At 36.9% G+C, this 20,776-nt stretch overlaps 1 protein-coding gene across 2 annotated transcripts in view; it reads right to left on the reverse strand.

The window, feature by feature from the left end:
• The window catches only part of LOC137233596 (IQ and AAA domain-containing protein 1-like), a 535,768-nt gene that overhangs the window by 355,769 nt on the left and 159,223 nt on the right, over positions 1 to 20,776 (reverse strand). For both annotated transcript variants that reach the window (XM_067756723.1, XM_067756721.1), the window contains exon 4: positions 10,746 to 10,902. In XM_067756723.1, coding sequence (XP_067612824.1) covers positions 10,746 to 10,902 — 157 coding nt within the window. The remainder of the gene's footprint in view (positions 1 to 10,745; positions 10,903 to 20,776) is intronic.

The raw sequence follows: 20,776 nt of genomic DNA on the forward strand, positions 1-20,776 counted from the left end.
GAACGGTTTATTCACATCACTTAATTTTTTGGCACTTTAAGTACTTTATTTTTTTTTTCTTTCATTTAAATTTGTTTAGTAAACTCTGCCTTCTTTCTCATTACATAATTTTTTTTTATTTTTATTTTTTATGAAGGTATCCTCAATTCTACTCGAAATTTTCGTTTTCTATCACACTTATGTACATACTACATACATATGTAATTATACAAAATTAAACTCGGTAAAGCGCCAATTGCATACCTAACGGGTGGTGTGAAATAGACTAAATTCCTTAAGCACATTTCTTCGTTTTTAACTAAAAGTTCGTGTTTTTGAATTATGACACTATTGAAGTAAATGGGCGATATATGTACATATATGGGAGATATAGGCCTACTAGGGAATCGAGCACACAAAATTAACTTCCGTAGCGCCCCAACGGGGACCTTCCGGGTGGTGTGGAAAAAGCTATTTTTCAATTTAATGTCAAGTAATTTCACCATAATTCTATGTCAATTTCTTTTGATTTTACATATTTCTTATATTTTTGTTTAAGGAGCTCCATACCAAAACATTATAATTACATTTGAAAATTTTGTAGAAAATTTAAGAAAATACAATAAAAATTACAATGTCTTAATGAAAAATTTAAGTAAGTTAGACCAGTTTGCTATATTTCCGCTCACTGCTCAACTATTAACGCATTATTTCACTATCTCCAACACTGGATGCATAGACTGAGTTGAAAAAAATAAGAGCTGGTCGAATTTCGACCACAGACGATACTAGTTAACATAAAAGCATTAAAACATTCTGCGCATGAGCGTTTGTTTGCAAAATGCCCTTCCGCAAATGCGCAAATAAACAATAGCTTCATCCGATGTTGCTACTCTGCTTGTTCAGCGATAACTGAACACGAATAAAGACGAAAGAGAATAATAATACGTGTGAAGTGGCGCCAATAATTATTTCACTAGCTAGGAACCGCTCTTTTAAAAGATTTTGGACATTAAACACACACATTTCTTTTACAATCATGTGCAGAAGCCGTTCATCATTCCGCAAGTATCAAACTCTTTTTGAATGCTAACAGGAGCTTTCACAAGTTTGTATCATGGCGGAACGATACAAGGTGGCAGCATGGTAACATACCCACAAACATAAAAAAAATTCCATGTGCTTTGTTTTTTTTTGTAAATTCGATGGACAAATGTCAAAATCGTACTGTGCCGGAAGTTGATGTATCAAATCAAATAAAAAAGTTTATAATCAGCTGTCCCATGCTGCCACCTTGTATCGTTCCGCCATGGTTTGTTTCTATATCAGGGGTCGCCGAAATTCAAACTGTGGCTGTGTGAGTAAAACTAAAATCATCTTATTGGTAGTGGTTTAGTTGTTGATGAAAAAAATCGGTGCCCCCCATAAATTCAGAAAGAAAAAATTCAGAAACACATTTTTCCAGAAAACATTAGTCAGAACCCTTTTTTCAGAAAGACAAAATTCAGAACTCAAAACTCAGAAGTCAAATCTCAGAAGTCTAATCTCAGAAGTCAAATTTCAGAAGTCAAATTGCAGAAGTCAAATTTCAGAAGTGAAAATAAAGAAGTCAAATTTCAGAAGGCAAAATTCAGAAAGTAATCAAACGACAGAAAAAACATTAAATTTTTCTCAAAATTCAAAAACGTTTATTTATTTGGAAGGAATTATGTATAAAGAAAAAGTAGTCCAGTCTAAAATTTTGAATTATGCGCAATAGCAAGCATGTAATTAATTAATTTTTTCGCGTTTATCTTTTTCAAATGAATTTACAATTTTCGTTGTTATATCGGCCTACTGATTTGTAAGATCACGAGTTCGAATCGAGCTCAAGGCCTAACAATAATTATTTTTATTATTTCATCATTATTATTGTTATGATATAATTTTTCTTAATTGAAAAAATTATAACTTAGAATAGAAGAAAGAAAAAAATGTGGACAACTGCCAAAGCTCGTTGTATAGATCCATTTCGGGAACTGCTAAATTTCTTTATCTGCAACGTTTAGGCGCCGCTGCTATATCCATTCAGCTATTACAGCGGTTGTTTCTTTGTCTTCATTATTTCTACTTCTACCCTGTTTCTCGCCAATTGATATTCACAGCACTGCGACATCTGTTGCAGAATGGATTAGAAAATTGGACTTGTTTCAAACCAATGATCCTATGGTGTCATATTTATTGACACTTTTCCCCGTGCTCTGGAATGTATTAACAATTTTTGTTGTTTCAATTAAGAAAAAATTATCATAACAATAATAATGATAAAATAATTATTGCTAAGCCTTGAGCTCGATTCGAACCAGCGATCTATCGAATTTACAGTTTTAAATAAAAAAATGAAGTCTTTATATATCTTTTCTTGCGTTTCCGATATGGCTCGCCTCCAGCTGAAAATTGCTGCAGTTTTGTTTCTATTATTGCCTGTTCGTTTTTTATTTTATTTATGCAATTAAATATGTTAGGGTGTGTCCCAGACGCACCTCGAATGCCGTTTTGCCAACTTTCGATGGAATTATTTGTACCGACTTCACCCAATTTGGAGATATTATACATATTCCATAATTCAATTGAATATAACGCCTTCTTTCGACTTTGCTGTGTCCAGGCTGAAAAAAAATTAGAACTAAAATTTCAGAAGTCAAAATTTAGAAAGTAATCAGACAGCAAAAAAACATTAAATTTTTCGCAAAATTGAAATTTGACTTCCGAATTTTTACTTCTGAAATTTGATTTCTGAATTTTTGTTTCTGAGTTTTGACTTCTGAAATTTGGCTTTTTGAAAAAAGCGTTCTGACTAATGTTTTCTGAAAAAATTTGTTTCTGAATTTTTGTTTTCTGAATTTAGGGGGGCTACCATAAGCAAAATCACCCAGCTATTCACAATGAAAAATTTAACGCAGAAAGAAATGGGTGATAAAACATTTTTTTAAAATAGTAGGTTCAAAAGTATTGATTATAAATCTAAGTGACTAGTAGATCATAATTTTCGTTTGGAGAGAGAATACTTCACTTTTAAGCTGTCATCTGAGTCCCAAGTTGACTCCAAGGTTGGCGTTTGTGTTGTGACGGACTTTTCCTTTGACTTTGCCGGGGTTGCCCTCAGTCCGTCCAGGGTTCCTGAAACTAAAAATCCCTACCGGCCCTTATAAAAGAATAACCCTGTTTATTTCAAGTAAAAAAACGTTATAAGTATTTATTTCATCAAATCTACTTCTGCTCCTAGCTTATTCCCTTACTTTGTAAGAGGTGACTGAGGTGATAAAACCCTCGGCCAACCTCTGCGGTCGAATGGAGTAGTAAAGCCTCCAGATGAATATGCTTTAGTACAAATGAAGTCAAAAACCTTTAGGTGTACTCTTGATCCGTATTCATAAAACCTACCGACTCGTATGCCTGTCTCCTAATCTCTCAATTTTAATGCGCCCTTATATACTAATTTTTGCACGCAGGCAAACGGTTATTTTATAATAACAATTTCTCACTAATAATATTAACAATATAAAACAACTGTTATTCCGGTGAATATATCTTTCCATGAATATCCACGCACCATAGTGCTCCTTATTGAGTACTATTCCTTTGTATTTGCTCATACCGTGCTTTCCAGCCTTTGCTTTAACTATTGTGTGTTTGTACATTTGTTTACTGTCACCTGATTCTAACGTTGTGTTTTGCTTTGCCCAATGCTTCTGCCGTCTGTTGTATGGCTTGCGTTGGTGTGTTGTATGCTAGTGTGTAAGTATGTATGCTAAATTTCAATTAGTAGCGGCGCTTATTTTGACGACTTGCTGCTGATCTCCGTTCACTTAAGTTATTACAAAAATTATCGAAAATAAAGATGTTGCAGGGACGAAAAATCGTATGAAGCAAGCTTCACAAAGTTCTAGTAGGTCACATTCACCACTTACCACAGCAGAATTTGTTAAATTACCACTGTCTGTATTTGTTATTTAACAATTATTTGTACACTTTTTATTCAGCTAATGTGTTCAGAATTTTAACTTTTACTCTCTAAAACTCCAATCAGTGTATTTCTGTGCTTAAATTATGTTAAAAATTGTGTTAAAGTTTTTGGTGTGGTGAAAGTGACCTACTCGAATTTTGTTACGCTCCACTGCTTTCCACCGAAGTTTGCGCCTGCAACATCTTTATTTTCGATAATCTTTGTTTATTAGGTATGTTGTGTTTGTAGCTGGGTGTATTGGATTTTGAGTGTGCAAAGGGTTGATTGACCGCTGCATTTTTATGTTTTGTGCGTCTACCTCCCTGCCAAATTTTCAATGCATGTTAGGGTACTCCTATATTTAAAATTTATGTTTGCGAAAATGTAAATATTTTGCTTCCGTTCAAAAGTGCGCAAGTCTAATTTGTCCTTCAATTTAATAATTATCAATTCAATGTACAACAGAATATATGTATTTAGGGTATAATTCATAAAGGTATACATATGTGTATTTCATATAATATGTATAAGTGATAAACTCAAATATAAATTCCAAGTTATTTAAAAATTCATGTTCTTTACAAAAATGTATACAGCTATGGACACATAAATGGCACAAATTGTCTTACACAGTCAATGTGAACATTTTCCAACCGTAAATTTATCGTATTGCAAACTGCTTGTCCTAAATTTTGGGGTCGCAGTAGTTCTCACACTCGCGGCGCTTAAAAACTCGTTTTGTTTGCTTTGTTGTTTATCGTTATCAGTTTTGTTGACAACTTCGCTGATTACAAGTGGACACATAAATGGTACAATTTACTTTTATATGCAATAAAGGCGTAACATTTGTTAGGAGTGTACAATGGGGTCAGGTAAACACACAATAATTGAAGAAAGAGGGGGATATGGAAAATGCATAAAGCAGGGCAAAAAGTGGCAGAAATTGCAAAAATTTTGTGTTATTCTAGAAAAAAAGTATACAACGCAATTAAATCGTGTGTAGAAAACCCCGAGATACAGACGAAAGGCAAAACTCGGAAGCCAAGACCAAGAAAGACCAATGCGAGGACGGATGCTGCCATTATAAGGATGGCGAAAAAGGATCCATTTAAGTCAAGCGGTTAAATGAGGCAAACTTGTTTGGACGCATATCAAGAAAAAAACCACTTCTGTCTAAAAAACATATTTCGAAACGGTTATCGTTCGCTAGAACCAATGAGGGAAAATGTCTAAGTTTTTGGAAAAACGTACTATGAAGCGACGAAACAAAAATCAACAGGATTGGACCAGATGGGAGAGTATTTGTGCATCGTCCAAAATGCAAAAAATATAATCTGAGTTTCACCCAGAAGACGGTCAAACACGGCGGCGGAAATATTATGGTGTGGGGTGTATTTTCTCGTTCGAATTGAATGTAAAATGGACAAGTTTCAGTACATAAACATTTTAAAAAACCACATGGAACCTTATGCCTTTGAAAACATGCCCATTTAATGGTATTTTATGCATGATAATGATCCCAAACACTCTTCGAAACTAGTTAAGAGCTGGCTTAGTGCGGAAAAAATTGATGTTTTGAACTGGCCTGCTCAAAGCCCTGACTTAAATCCAATCAAAAACCACTGGAACGAAGTCAAGACGGAAGTGGCAAAAGAAAACTATAAAAATTTAGATGATCTTTGGTCGGCCGTTCAGGAATCGTGGTACGCCGTTCCTAACATCAAGTGCCACCAACTCGTAGAAAGTATGAGTCGCAGGTGTGAAGCAGTAATCAAAAACAAAGGCTACAGCACAAAATATTAACCACTTGAAGGTTTGTAATACAAACAAAAAAAAAAAAAAAAAAAAAATATTCTTTTAACTATATTTTCATTAATTTTTTTAGGTTGTGCCATTTATGTATCCGCTGATTTCGTTCCTTTTTCGGAATTAAAATTTTTTTGTTTGTTAAAATTGAATTCAACATTTTTTTTTTGTTTTATCGTTGAAAGTACGAAATAAACCTTAACAAAGAAACAAATACTTGTTCGTTGTTTTTTTTAATTAACGTTAGTATATCATATCAAATTTGCCTTTAAAAAATGTGCCATTTAAATGTCCATATCTATATGGGGTATTCCATCCCATTTCGACCAATTTTGAACACGACCCCTTTAGAATTGGCTGAAAGTTTTTCTTCTTTTTCTAGCTTACGAACGACGTTTTCAGAATTTTTTCAAATTTTTTCATCCAACTCAAAAAAAGTTATGAATTTTTAAAAAAACCCCGTTTTTGTTTTCAAAATGCTATAACTTTTTCAAAAATTGACCGTTTGGGATCTGTTTTTTTTTTAATTTGTTTTTAAATGTACTTTTCGGAAAAAATACAAAAAAAAAGATCCCAAACGGTCAATTTTTGAAAAAGTTATAGCATTTTGAAAACAAAAAGGTGTTTTTTTTTTAAATTCATAACTTTTTTTGAGTTGGATGAAAACATTTAAAAAAATTCTGAAAAACGTCTCTTGTAAGCTAGAAAAAGAAGAACTTTCAGCCAATTCTAAAGGGGTCGGGTTCAAAATTGGTCGAAATAGGATGGAATACCCCATATATATGTGTATGTTGTGAGGATACAAAGTCCTCGGCTTTGGGGTCCTCACAGTGTTAATGTTGATTCCGAGATAAGCGAAGCCTTTTACTATTTCGACATTACGGCTGCCAGCAATAGAGCGGTTGCCAGGGAGGAAGTACGCTCTTTGTCTGATGAGAACAAGTACTTCGTTTTGTCCTTAATCACCACCAAGCCCATTCTTTCCGCTTCATCATCCAGTTTGGAGTAAAAAGAATTGTTCAAGTCAACGACATCAATGTCGCCAACATACGGCAGTAATTTTACGCTTTTGTACACGATTGTTCCAGAGCGGCTAAGTTATGCAACTTTTATAATATTTCCTACCATCAAAATTAAGATACCGCAGGATAGGAGGCCACCCTGTGTGAAACCTCGCTTAGTTTCGAACGGCTCGAAGAGGTACTTTCCTATTCTGACTGAGCCGATGGTGTTGCTCAACGTCAATTTGCACAAGCGTATACGGGTTGCAGGAAAACCAAATTCAGACAAAGCATCATATAGGCAGCTGTTTTCGTTCTATGGAAAGCGGCCCTAAAATAAGCGAAGAGGTGGTCAGCCCAATTCTATATATTCCCTCGGAATTTTGTTCTCGCAGATTTTTTTATTCTCCTAGCGAGAACAATAATTTGGGGAATAGGAATTTCGAAGTCAGTTGTTTTTTCAATTGAAATTTCGTTTCGCATTTCTTATTTTGTTTAAAAAATTTAAAAGTTTAATTATTGTTGCTATTTTATTTGAAATTAAGAAATAAAGTATAAACAATGCACAGCAACATCAACAGAGTAGCATAAGAAGAAGAAGACAGCGGGATAACACAAATCCGCTGGAGTTTCCTGCTTCTATTCAGCAAAGCAATTTTCTGGCGTCGAGTTGAACTCACCTTTCGTCATTTGCCAAAATGTATTTAAGCCTTCTATTTCTGGATGGCTGCATCAAATATACCTAGAGCTCTTCCGTTGCTTATGATATAATTTTCGACTTAAAATAAAGAATATATATTACAAATAAGTGTTCTTTCTTAAAGGAACATTTTGATGCATTCCCTTTAATTTAAGAAGTGAAAAACTCCTATGAAATGGCAAGAAATCAAATTTGTTGAACAAAACGACTTACGTATTTTAAGCATGCTAACCTTTAGCCCGGTAAGCAAATTAAAACAAAAACGCAATATGTAGGCTACACGAGAACGGAGCCGTCGAGTAACCAAAACAAATGGGTTAAACAAATTCGTACACGGTATTTATCAATTTAACTCTAGAATTAAAGGATATACAACGAGAAACATCGTTTGACAACCTTTAAATAGTTTTAATAACTATCTCAAAAATTGTCGCTCTGATGCAAATAACTTCGAACATTGTTCAGAATAAGAGGAAAAGAGAAGTGAAAAAACTCACAAAGGAATTTTTATTTAGAATACGTGGAATGGGAGAAGGGAAAAAACTCGCAAGGAATTTTTGTTTAGAATTTGGCTGGATGTGAACCAATTTCCGCAGGTTTTTTTTACGTTGGCCTTTAATCTTTCGCACAATACACTTTCCAGGAACTTAGATCGATAAACAGGCTGAGTCCTTGATAGTTGGCGCAGTTTGCAGTATCCTTCTTCTTCTGGACAGCGGATATGGGAGTGACGTCCGTCCACATGGGTGAACGACAGTTCTTGGCTATGAAATATCTCTCCCACCATGAATCGGACCCTGAAACTGCCTATTTTCATGACAACTACAGTTATTTTTAAATTACGTATTTTAAGCATGCTAACCTTTAGCCCGGTAAGCAAATTAAAAAAAAAACGCAATATGTAGGCTACACGAGAACGGAGCCGTCGAGTAACCAAAACAAATGGGTTAAACAAATTCGTACACGGTATTTATCAATTTAACTCTAGAATTAAAGGATATACAACGAGAAACATCGTTTGACAACCTTTAAATAGTTTTAATAACTATCTCAAAAAGTGTCGCTCTGATGCAAATAACTGCTGAGTTATCTACTCAAATTTGTTGAACAAAACGACTTACGTATTTTAAGCATGCTAACCTTTAGCCTGGTAAGCAAATTAAAAAAAAACGCAATATGTAGGCTACACGAGAACGGAGCCGTCGAGTAACCAAAACAAATGGGTTAAACAAATTCGTACACGGTATTTATCAATTTAACTCTAGAATTAAAGGATATACAACGAGAAACATCGTTTGACAACCTTTAAATAGTTTTAATAACTATCTCAAAAATTGTCGCTCTGATGCAAACAACTGCTGAGTTATCTACTCAAATTTGTTGAACAAAACGACTTACGTATTTTAAGCATGCTAACCTTTAGCCCGGTAAGCAAATTAAAAAAAAAAACGCAATATGTAGGCTACACGAGAACGGAGACGTCGAGTAACCAAAACAAATGGGTTAAACAAATTCATACACGGTATTTATCAATTTAACTCTAGAATTAAAGGATATACAACGAGAAACAACGTTTGGCAACCTTTAAACAGTTTTAATAACTATCTCAAAAATTGTCGCTCTGATGCAAACAACTGCTGAGTTATCTACTCAAATTTGTTGAACAAAACGACTTACGTATTTCAAGCATGCTAACCTTTAGCCTGGTAAGCAAATTAAAAAAAAAAACGCAATATGTAGGCTACACGAGAACGGAGCCGTCGAGTAACCAAAACAAATGCGTTAAACAAATTCGTATACGTTATTTATCAATTTAACTCTAGAATTAAAGGATATACAACGAGAAACATCGTTTGACAACCTTTAAATAGTTTTAATAACTATCTCAAAAATTGTCGCTCTGATGCAAACAACTGTGAGTTATCTACTCAAATTTGTTGAACGAAACGACTTACGTATTTTAAGCATGCTAACCTTTAGCCCGGTAAGCAAATTAAAAAAAAAACGCAATATGTAGGCTACACGAGAACGGAGCCGTCGAGTAACCAAAACAAATGGGTTAAACAAATTCGTACACGGTATTTATCAATTTAACTATAGAGTTAAAGGATATACAACGAGAAACATCGTTTGACAACCTTTAAATAGTTTTAATAACTATCTCAAAAATTGTCACTCTGATGCAAACAACGGCTGAGTTATCTACTCAAATTTGTTGAACAAAACGACTTACGTATTTTAAGCATGCTAACCTTTAGCCCGGTAAGCAAATTAAAAAAAAAACGCAATATGTAGGCTACACGAGAACGGAGCCGTCGAGTAACCAAAACAAATGGGTTAAACAAATTCGTACACGGTATTTATCAATTTAACTATAGAATTAAAGGATATACAACGAGAAACAACGTTTGACAACCTTTAAATAGTTTTAATAACTATCTCAAAAATTGTCGCTCTGATGCAAATAACTTCGAACATTGTTCAGAATAAGAGGAAAAGAGAAGTGAAAAAACTCACAAAGGAATTTTTATTTAGAATACGTGGAATGGGAGAAGGGAAAAAACTCGCAAGGAATTTTTGTTTAGAATTTGGCTGGATGTGAACCAATTTCCGCAGGTTTTTTTTACGTTGGCCTTTAATCTTTCGCACAATACACTTTCCAGGAACTTAGATCGATAAACAGGCTGATTCCTTGATAGTTGGCGCAGTTTGCAGTATCCTTCTTCTTCTGGACAGCGGATATGGGAGTGACGTCCGTCCACATGGGTGAACGACAGTTCTTGGCTATGAAATATCTCTCCCACCATGAATCGGACACTGAAACTGCCTATTTTCATGACAACTACAGTTATTTTTAAATTAGTTTTACCGTTTTCTTTTTGTATTTTGTCCATTCACGAGGACATCAACCAGCCGGGCATCTGCACCAATTCGATCCAGGTCCATGCCCTCAAATCATAGGATTTTAAAGCTTTCAAGGGTCGTCATTAGTAAGGGGTTGTCTTTTTATACGAAGGTTGCTTTTTTTTTCTTCTTATTAGTGTGTTTTAGGTGACTGGTTCCAATCTCAGCGTCTATAAAAATATTACTTGGACGATTATAAAGCGAGCCGCTTGATTTACTACAGATTCGTCCTGGTCATTTCCTAGTGAATGGTTGTAAGATTTTCCCACTTGCGTGGAATCCTACACAGAGATTTACCCTTACATCTTATCGAATACATTATCAGTTACACCTTCCTACGTATTGACTTAAATAGTAAAAAGTTACTAACCGCATATACTCATCTACCAAGGCTCTTAGCTCCTTATGAATTATTGCGAGTTCTCCCTCTGTCACCCATTCTTTGATTGCTTCATGATTTTTGTTAAGGTATTCGTCAATTGTTCGCCATTCAACAGAATATCTTTTTATGATTTTTTCAATGTTTGCTGAAATAGAGAAGTTTTTATTAACTCTAAAAATAAGAATTGTAAATAAAGAGTAAGTAAGTAAGTACGTAAATGAAGAGATAAAGCGGTACATTAGGGATCGGCTTAAAAACTTTCACCATGATTCAATTACTTAGTAAGAAAGTCTTAGTTCTTAACGCAGATTTCATTTAGTTTCAGTTTTTTGACACTAGTATTATGGAAAAGAGGCAGGTTAAGTGTTGTTCCGGTGACGTGTAATAGTGTCAATGGAAGTAACTTCAATTGACATTAATGTGCTTTTGAAAGAGAATCTATTAATTTATTCCAAACTCCAAATAGAATTAATGTCAGAACCATGTTAGAGTTAAAATTATTGAGATGAATTGTTATTTCAAGATTGCTTTAATGTTATGAATACTTCACGAAGTACTTGTGAACACCGCCACCGAATTTTGGAAAAAAAATTGATCAGATTATCGATCCAAATATAAATTGTCTATTAAGTAAAATTAAAATAAAAATGAATACAATGGGCGATAACCTCCGAAGAGATTTTAGGCCGAGCTTCTCTTCCGATTTTCGTTGTGCTTCTTTCAATTATTCCTACAAATTGGTAGGACGGGACCTACATGTTCTACGCCGACTCCGAACGGCATCTGCAAGCCAGATGAGTTTTCACTCGTTTAGAAAAACTTTTTTCTAATTGAAGAAACTTGTTTCTTATATTTTGATGCTGCTTTGCCCGGGAAATGAATCCGGGATTTTCGATGTGGTAGGAGAAGCACGCTACCCCAACACCACGGTAGCCACCTAGTTGTCTACTACGATACGATTTAAAAAGTCTTATACTATGTACATTGTACAAACATGCGCCAAATTGGCAATTTATACCATTTGAGCAATTTATTACGCAATTTATCATATAATAAATTGAAATAATAAATTGCCACTTAAAAAAAAAATTGCGTAATAAATTGTTTCACACTGCAAATGCAACTTGTAAAATGTGTTTATTGAGTAGATTTAAACGTCAGTTACGCATGGTTCAACTATATGGTTGGCTCATCTCATCAGCTGATTTTATTTTTTTCATTTCACTGGAGTAGGGATTGTGAAAAGAAGATGGCAAACTCAAAATCAAAAAAAAATATTGAACACTTTTTCTTACAACATACAAAAATTTCAAAGTTTTATGTTTTCATTCCATTTCATTCGCCTAATACCAACACGCACATTTTGACAGTCTGAACCAGGCATGCTTAACCAACGAAACGATATCATTTCGTTACGATAATCAACGTTAATAAACGAAACGAAGTCATTTCGTTTCGTTTATTAACGTTAAGATCGTCAAATTAACGAAATGATTTCGTTTCGTTTTCTGCCATATCAAAACGAAATCAAATCGTTTATGTTGATTATTAATTTCAAACTATGCTGGCAAAGCTGATTGATGGCGGAGTCATTAAAGGTGAAAGCATTAGCCAAGCTGATTGCAACTTTTCTCATGAATTTTGACAGTACAAACATTTCTCAGAGTATTTTTGACATTACCACCAACGAATTACACAAACAAATTACATAGAGTTTGTGTGTGTATGTGCGCTCGTTGTTGCCACCTTACGGCTTCACCATGGCTATAGCATTGCCAGCACAATTCAAACATAAAGTATCACGTTTTTGTTAACGTTTTTAACGTTAACGAAAGCTTTTCGTTTCGGTTAAAAACGAGATACAATTTATCTTGATAATTTCTTTATCGATAATATTTCGAAGTGTTTCAACGGAAACGGTGGACATTTTTTGATAAACGATTAGCTTAACGTTAAGATGCATCCCTGGTCTGAACAAAGGTGTGTTGTTGCTGTAGAGATGAGCCAAACAGCTATCAATTTACTATTGTGTGAGCTAAATTGAGTTGTATGAACACCACTCAATTTAAATCGAAATTGCCTCAATTTATTTTTCTGTTTGAATATAGTATTAATCGCCATATTTTTAATTCGAAATTTTCTTTTCAAATTTCCAAAATTAAATACATCACCACAGGCGAAATATGGAATAAAAAATCACACGAGTTCATATTAATAGCATATCTAGATCTATAACTGTAACACAATGTACAAACACACACCAAAATGGCAATTAAACCATTTGGGCAATTTATTACGCAATTTGTAATATAGTAAATTATAATAATAGCTGTTTTATTTTACATCTATAGACGTTTACGCTTAAAATTTTTATGGACTGCTAAGCGTCAAACTTTACATACACCTCTGAAATTGCTGCGCATAAAATTAGTACTACTAAATTTCAATACGCATTATACTCAGATGTAAGTGAAATATGTGTCTATGTTTCACCTCAACACTAATTCTAGGTTTCACCTCGAAAAATTGTATGTATCCACTCTTCGCAACCGAACGAGCTATATGTAACACATTTTGGCGACCAGAGGTTTGTGTCTCCGATTTTAGGTACACCCTGTACTGTAGCTAGTTATTTAACCACTGCCGCTAGATGGGTCTCCTTAGCATTATCAGAGAGGATAGATAGAATTCGAGACGTCATTTCATACTTCTTGCGAAATTTATATGTAATGTCCCATTTGAGGGGTAATTTTAAATTACTTCTACATATTTTCATGACGTATTTTTGATTGTTTTAAAGGATCGCATTAATTAATCAATTCATTTCCAATAATCACAATATATATTAATATAAACTTCTTAAAAATGTGAAGAAGTCAATTTTCTAATACCGGCCAATCAGGTACATTACAAATAAAAATTGAAATGACGTCTCTTATACTATCTATCCTCTCTGGCATTATACAAGCGAGGATAATCGTTTTTTTACGCGCAAACGTAAACGTATACGCGTGTAAAAAAAACACATCGGAAAATCTACAATATTGTAACGAATTTAGTGCAATTCCGCTTATTTGCAAACTTCTGCTAACTTTCGAATCACTAAACTGTTGAATAAATAACTCCAATATTAAATAATGCAAAATGGTCTTTATTAGACTACTTTCACAATAACACTTCTACTTCTCAACAGATAGCGTGCTTAAATCAAACTGATTGCCATGCTCCAGCTGGAGCTGCTTTTATACACTTCGGTTTCCTCGTTTGCATATTTCTAGGCATTTCTAGAATTTACTATTTGTTTACCAGCTATAAACTCACCAGCTATAACTACAGTTGCACTATTATAGCTTCTCGCAGAGCCATATGCGCGTGTATATGTGAGTGATGCTTCCATCGATGATTGCCTAGTTTTGGGAGTACTCAGATATATGTATGTGTTTGTGCGTTTCTCTCCGCTGCTTGTATGGACATAATGATTGATTTGTTTGTGTGCATACAAGTCACTGCTCAGTAACTGCTTAGAGATGATAGTATCCCTTAGTGTTGCTGATATTCGTCACACTGCCCTCCACCTAAGTCTGATCGTCCCGATCAGACAACCTTACCGATCTAAACGCCGTCAGCCTTTCCAGATGAACCACTTTCATTTTGGTTCGTGGTTTACCAGTGGTTTGTATGCGGTAAACTACATCGTTAATCCGTTTTACAAGTTTGTATGGGCCTTCCCAGTTACACTGCAGTTTCGGGGACAAACTTTTTTTCCGTTGTGGGTTGTATAACAGCACCAAATCTCCTTCCTGAAAACCTTCCGAATTAATTGCTTTATCGTATCTGACTTTCATCTTGTCACTCATAATCTTTGTTCGTTGCCTTATCAGATTGTGTATTTCTCTCAGCTCTTCTTCCAAAATACCAGTGGCTTTCTTAACATTCCTCTCCGCATCGGCATCTATCCTAAACTTCAAATCAGCTGGCAGTCAAAGGTCATTGCCAAAAATTATTTTTGCAGGGGTTTGGCCCGTTGTCTCATGCACTGCTGATCGGTAAGCCATCAATAATAATGTTATGCGGGTATTCCACTATTTATGGAACTTGTCCATTACTTTCCTTAGGTGCTCCTCCAATGTTCTATTGAATCGTTCCACCATACCATCGGACTGAGGATGCAATGCAGTTGTCCGTGTTTTTCGAATGCCCAATGATTTACACATTTCCTGGAACACAGCTGATTCGAAATTCCTGCCTTGGTCAGAATGTAACTCTATTGGTACACCATACCTTGCAACCCAGTTGTTTATAAACAATTCTGCTACTGTTTCCGCTTCTTGATTTGGGATTGGGTATACCTCTGGCCAATATTTGTTTCCGCAGTTGCTAGTAGGAAATGGACCTGCGACATCCATAGCGATCCTTTCAAATGGCGCACCTGAGTTATATTGCTTCATCTGGCCATGACTTCGGGTTTTGGGCCCCTTCGCTCTGCTGCAAACCTCGCACGTTGCCAATCCACTCAGTGACCGACTGACGGCAACCTACCCAATAGAATCTCTGTTTAATCTTCTCGAGCGTCTTCGTGATTCCCAGATGACCTCCGCTTGGACCATTATGCAGCTCGCTGAGCTCGTCAGGAATCCTCTTTCTGGGAACATCTATCAATTTCTTCTTGCATTCACCATTCTCACTCTTACATACTCTATGCAGGCAACCGGATATCAATTCTAAGCTGTTCCACTGTGCCCAATATGATTTCGCAAAGGGACTCTCTGCTGACATCTCTCTATTTGATATTTCGTTTCGTTGGAGCCCTTGCATAACATGTGACAGATCTTTATCTTCTAGCTGACACTACCTTAGTTGTTCCTTGTTCCATTCATCCGTACATGTTATAGTCAGTAGCCGGACATCTATAATGTGTTCCTTAGCCTCGGCTTTTGAACAGTGTTTGCATTCCAAACTACATGGTCTTCGTGACATTGCATCAGCATTTCCATGGGTACTAACTTTTCGATGCTCAATGGAAAAGTCATAGCTTTGTATTCGCTCGATCCACCGTGCCAATTGTCCTTCCGGATTACGGAACTGCAGAAGCCATTTCAACGCTGCGTGATCTGTCCTGACGCGGAATCGTTGGCCGTAGAGGTATTTCTGAAAATGTTTAATGCACTCTACCAATGACAAGAGCTCTCTCCGTGTGACGGAATAGTTCCTCTCTGGTTTTCCAATCGAACGGCTGTAATATTCAACTACCTTCTCCTGTCCGTCGACCAGTTGCGATAAAACGCCTCCTATAGCATATCCACTCGCATCTATATCTAGAATAAATGTTGCTCCTGGAATCGGATATGACAACAATGGGGCAGTGCACAAACGCTCTTTCAATGTTTGGAAACCACTTCTTTCTCCTTCTCCCATTCAAAAGCTTTATTTTTCCTTGTAGGCTCGTGGAGGCTATGGGCTACGCCGGCAAAATTTGGTACAAATCGAGGGTAATATGTGCACAGCCCAAGGAAACTTCTAAATTCATGCAAATTTTGTGGTATTGGCCAATCCTTTACTGCCTCTATCTTTTTATTCGCTGTACAGATGCCTTCTGTTGTTACCTTGTGACCCAAATAATTAACTTCCCTTTTAAACAGAGAACACTTTTCGGGACATCGTTTCAGACCAGCGTCAGCTATTCTCTGGAAAACTTCCTCCAAGTTCTTAAGATGTTCATCAAAGTTCTTGCCTAATACGATGATGTTGTCCAGGTACACCAAGCATATTTTCTAATGTAGTCCTTTCAGTACCTGGTCCATGAGTCTCTCAAAAGTAGCTGGTGCATTACAAAGCCCAAAAGGCATGACTATAAATTGGCAAAGACCATCACCGACACTGAAGGCTGTTTTCTCTTTATCTTCCTCCTTTACCTCAACTTGTCAGTAGCCGCTTTTCAAATCCAGTGTTTAAAACCATTTCGTACCAGATAGCTAGCCCAGAGTATCGTCAATTCTTGGAAATGGGTAGCTATCCTTTTTCGTGACGTCGTTTAATTTGTGGTAGTCTACGCAAAACCTCATTTTCCCATCCTTCTTCTTTAGAAGTACTACCGGTGAGCTCCATGGACTAGCTGATGGTTCGATGACGCCGCTGTCGCTCATTTCTTGTACGATTTAACTCACACCTTCCCGCTTCACCAGTGGAACACTACGAGGGAGCGTGACGTATCGGCCTCGCGTCTCCAGTGTGGTTTGGAACCATCCTGGTCAAATATGTTTGCGTACTTTAGGTGCAGTTAATTTGCCCTACTCTGATAATCTTGATCTAGCCCCTTCGTCCATGCCGTGATGTCATTTGAAAGATCAGTCTTGCTATTTGAAACGTGTTCCTGGAGCTGTTCACAGTTAATAACTACTTCAGCCTCTTGGCATTTTCCCAATACAGCTCCTTTGTCAGTTTGAGTGGTGACTTTAACTCATTGAGTACTCTTACCGGAATACGTCCATCCTGTTTTGTCGTAGCCAGGGTTTTTCCTACAAGTACGTTCGGTATTCATCTGTTTGCTGCCTCCAGAACCCCCAATTTGTTTGTCCCACAATCTCCATCAACCTTTGCCGAGATGACTGCTTCTGATTTTGCTGGTATTTGCTGACTTTCTTCCACCAGCGCTCGTTTACTGCTGTAGCCTTTCTTGCAGCCGAAATTAAGTGGTACATCCATGTTCTTATATCGCATCGTCTTGCTTTGCATGTCGATATTGATGCTTTGGTTGATTAAGAAGTCCACTCCAATTATGATTTCATCAACAATCTCTGCCACTATAAAATTGTGTAGTACCATGACGTTCCCAATTGCTACTTCACATGCTACTTCTCCAATTACCTGGGTGTCCTCTCCCGTCGTTGTACGTAATCTTGCTCCAAGCAATGGTTGTTGTTGTTGTTGTTGTAGCGATAAGGTTTGTCCCCGAAGGCTTTGGGGAGTGTTATCGATGTGATGGTCCTTTGCCGGATACAGATCCGGTACGCTCCGGTACCACAGCACCATTAAGGTGCTGGCCCGACCATCTCGGGAACGATTTATGTGGCCACATTAAACCTTCAGGCCATCCCCTCCCTCCCCAACCCCAAGTTCCATAAGGAGCTTAGGGTCGCTAGAGCCTCGTCTGTTAGTGAAACAGGATTCGCCGCGGATAGGTGAGGTTGACAATTGGGTTTGGAGAAGCTATATGTTGCGCTGGCAACCTGCAGGGTTGCGCTACACAGCCCCTTGAATCTGGTATTTTAGTCGCCTCTTACGACAGGCATACCTACCGCGGGTATATTCTGACCCCCCCCTAACCCGCAATGGTCTTATCTTCTTGTTGACTAAATCTGATCGAATGATGGAATGAGGTGCACCCGTATCTACAGTCAGTAAACGTTCCTTTCCATCCACGTGTCCTCCGACAGTAAGATTGTTTGACCTTCCTCCAATTTGCGAGATAGAGATTATGGGGCATTCAATTGAGGGGGCCAGCTATCGCCCCTTGCGGCTGACTCGCTTTAGTTTAACGATTGAGTTGACTTGGAGATTTGCTCATCTCCTTCAGCTCTGCGTTTACGGCCACCCACATTGTTGGAACTATTGGGACCGGTCCTGCAATGTCGTGTAATGTGATCTGGGTTGCCGCACTTGAAACATTTCATAACTCCGCCATTTTTCTGTTGTGATCCCTTCAGTGCTTCCAAAATTGTGTCTACCTAATCTGGTCTTTCTACTTCCACACGATGAGCTGTGTATGCTGATTTACTCAATAGTGAGGTAGTTTCATGAGTCAATGCATGTGATACCGTTTCTGCAAATATTGGCTTTGGGTTTGCGTATGTGGCTCGCTTCGTTTCGACGTCCCGTATGCCATATATAAAGCTCTGAATTTTTACCCTTTCGGTATATTCCACGGGTGCGTCGGTATTCGCCAAATATGTAAGCCTTTCGACATCTGACGCAAACTCCTGCAAAGTCTCGTTAGCTTTTTGGTAACTGTTTTGCAGCTCTATTTGGTATATCTGCTTCCTGTGTTCGCTTCCGTATCGCCTCTCTAGAGCGCTCATCAATGTTTCGTAGTTGTTCCGCTCGTACTGTGGGATGGTCTGTAAGATTTGCGCAGCTGGTCCTTTTAAAGCTACGAACAATGCAGCAACTTTATCTTCAGCATTCCAGTTGTTCACTGTTGCGGTCTTCTCAAACTGTAGCTTAAAGGCCGGGAAAGAAACAGAACCGTCAGAGGATGGTGTTTTTACCTTTGGATTACTCGCAGAAACTGCTGGTCGATTTAGTTGCAACTGCTCCATACGACGTTTTAAATCATCGACTTCTGCCTGAAATTGAGCAATTTTTGTATCTTATTCTTCCAACTTTGATGATATACGGACTCTTCAAGATGTGTAGAGACTCAGATGATATCTACGCTGAAATTCGTGCCGACATTCCGGATATACGTGTCTCTTGTGCCTCCAGTTGAGATGCCAAATATGTCTTCTGTTCTTCCAATTGTGATGTTATATTTGTCTTTTGTTCTGCCAGTTGAGATGTTATATTTGTCTTTTGTTCTTCCAGTTGGGATGAAACTTGCGACGCCATTTCTGAAATGCGTACCTCCTGTGTTCCATCTTGGATGTTATTGTCGATTTTCGAGCAGATATTGCAGCCAAAATCGTGTTCAAGTCTGTGCTCGTAACTGTATGTGTAGCTGTCCCTTCTATTTTTGTTGTTGTCTCGTCGCTACCAAGATGAAAGACGTACTGTTCAACATTAATTCCTTCCGACTCCATAGCGTCTCGTAGCCGTGCTTGAAGTTCGATCTTATTGCCGGTTGTAATCAACCCACGGTTCTCCAATTCCTTTTTTAATTGCTGGATCCCTAATTCACTCAACTTTGCCATGTCCAAGTTTTATTCAAAATCTTCGGAATTTATTCAACAATTCCTCTTCTGACACCAATTGTAACGAATTTAGTGCAATTCCGCTTTTTTGAAACCTTCTGCTAACGTTCGCATCACTAAACTGTTGAACAAATAACTCCAATATTCAATACTGCAAAATGGTCTTTATTAGACTACTTTCACAATAACACTTCTACTTCTCAACAGATAGCGTGCTTAAATCAAATTGATTGCCATGCCTCAGCTAGCGCTGCTTTTATACTCTTCGGTCTCCTCGTTTGCATATTTCTAGGCGTTTCTAGAATTTACTATTTGTTTGCCAGCTTTAAACTCACCGGCTATAACTACAGATACAATATTATAGCTTCTCGCATAGCCATATACGCGTGTATATGTGAGTGATATTTCCATCGATGATTGCCTACTTGTGGAAGTATCTCAGATATATGCATGTGTTTGTGCGTTTCTCTCCGCTGCTTGTGTGGACATAATGATTGATTTGTTTATGTGCTCAGTTAGGGTTGCAAATATTCATCACAATATAAAAATAAGTTGCTGAATTGTGAAATAAGCGCGAATCTCGAGAACGGTTGGACCGCTTTCGCTAATTCTTTTGTTACGGTATTCCTTGAGGTACGAGGATTGTTCTTATGGAGAGAAAAATTCTAAAAATTGCCTAAAAAAGTATAAAAACTCTACTTTTGTAGTAAAAAATCATAAAATTTTAGTTTAAAAAAAAAAAAAAAAAAAAAAATTTTAGTTTACAATTCAAACCGAATAGATCGATTGGAATATTTCTTCTTTGCAATAAAACGTTGAAACATTTACCTTCGTTTTGCATAAAAAATATTTGATTCCTTTCTTATATCAGACAAATTGTTTAAACTAAAATATTTACCAACAAATTTAGTGCATGTGGTTTTTCGCTGTTAACTGTGCGCGCAAATTGCTTTTGAGTGAGGCATGATGCGACATATACGTACATACATAGCATTCGCTGCGTTATTTAACGTCGGGCGTAGGTTTATAGGTATGTATGGATGTATTTTGTATTTTCATTGACATACATATGTATGTACATATTTATGCGTCTTGCCAAGTTAATGCAACATA

This window comes from Eurosta solidaginis, chromosome 5 (genome assembly GCF_040869045.1).
Source record: "Eurosta solidaginis isolate ZX-2024a chromosome 5, ASM4086904v1, whole genome shotgun sequence".
Lineage (NCBI taxonomy): Eukaryota > Metazoa > Arthropoda > Insecta > Diptera > Tephritidae > Eurosta > Eurosta solidaginis.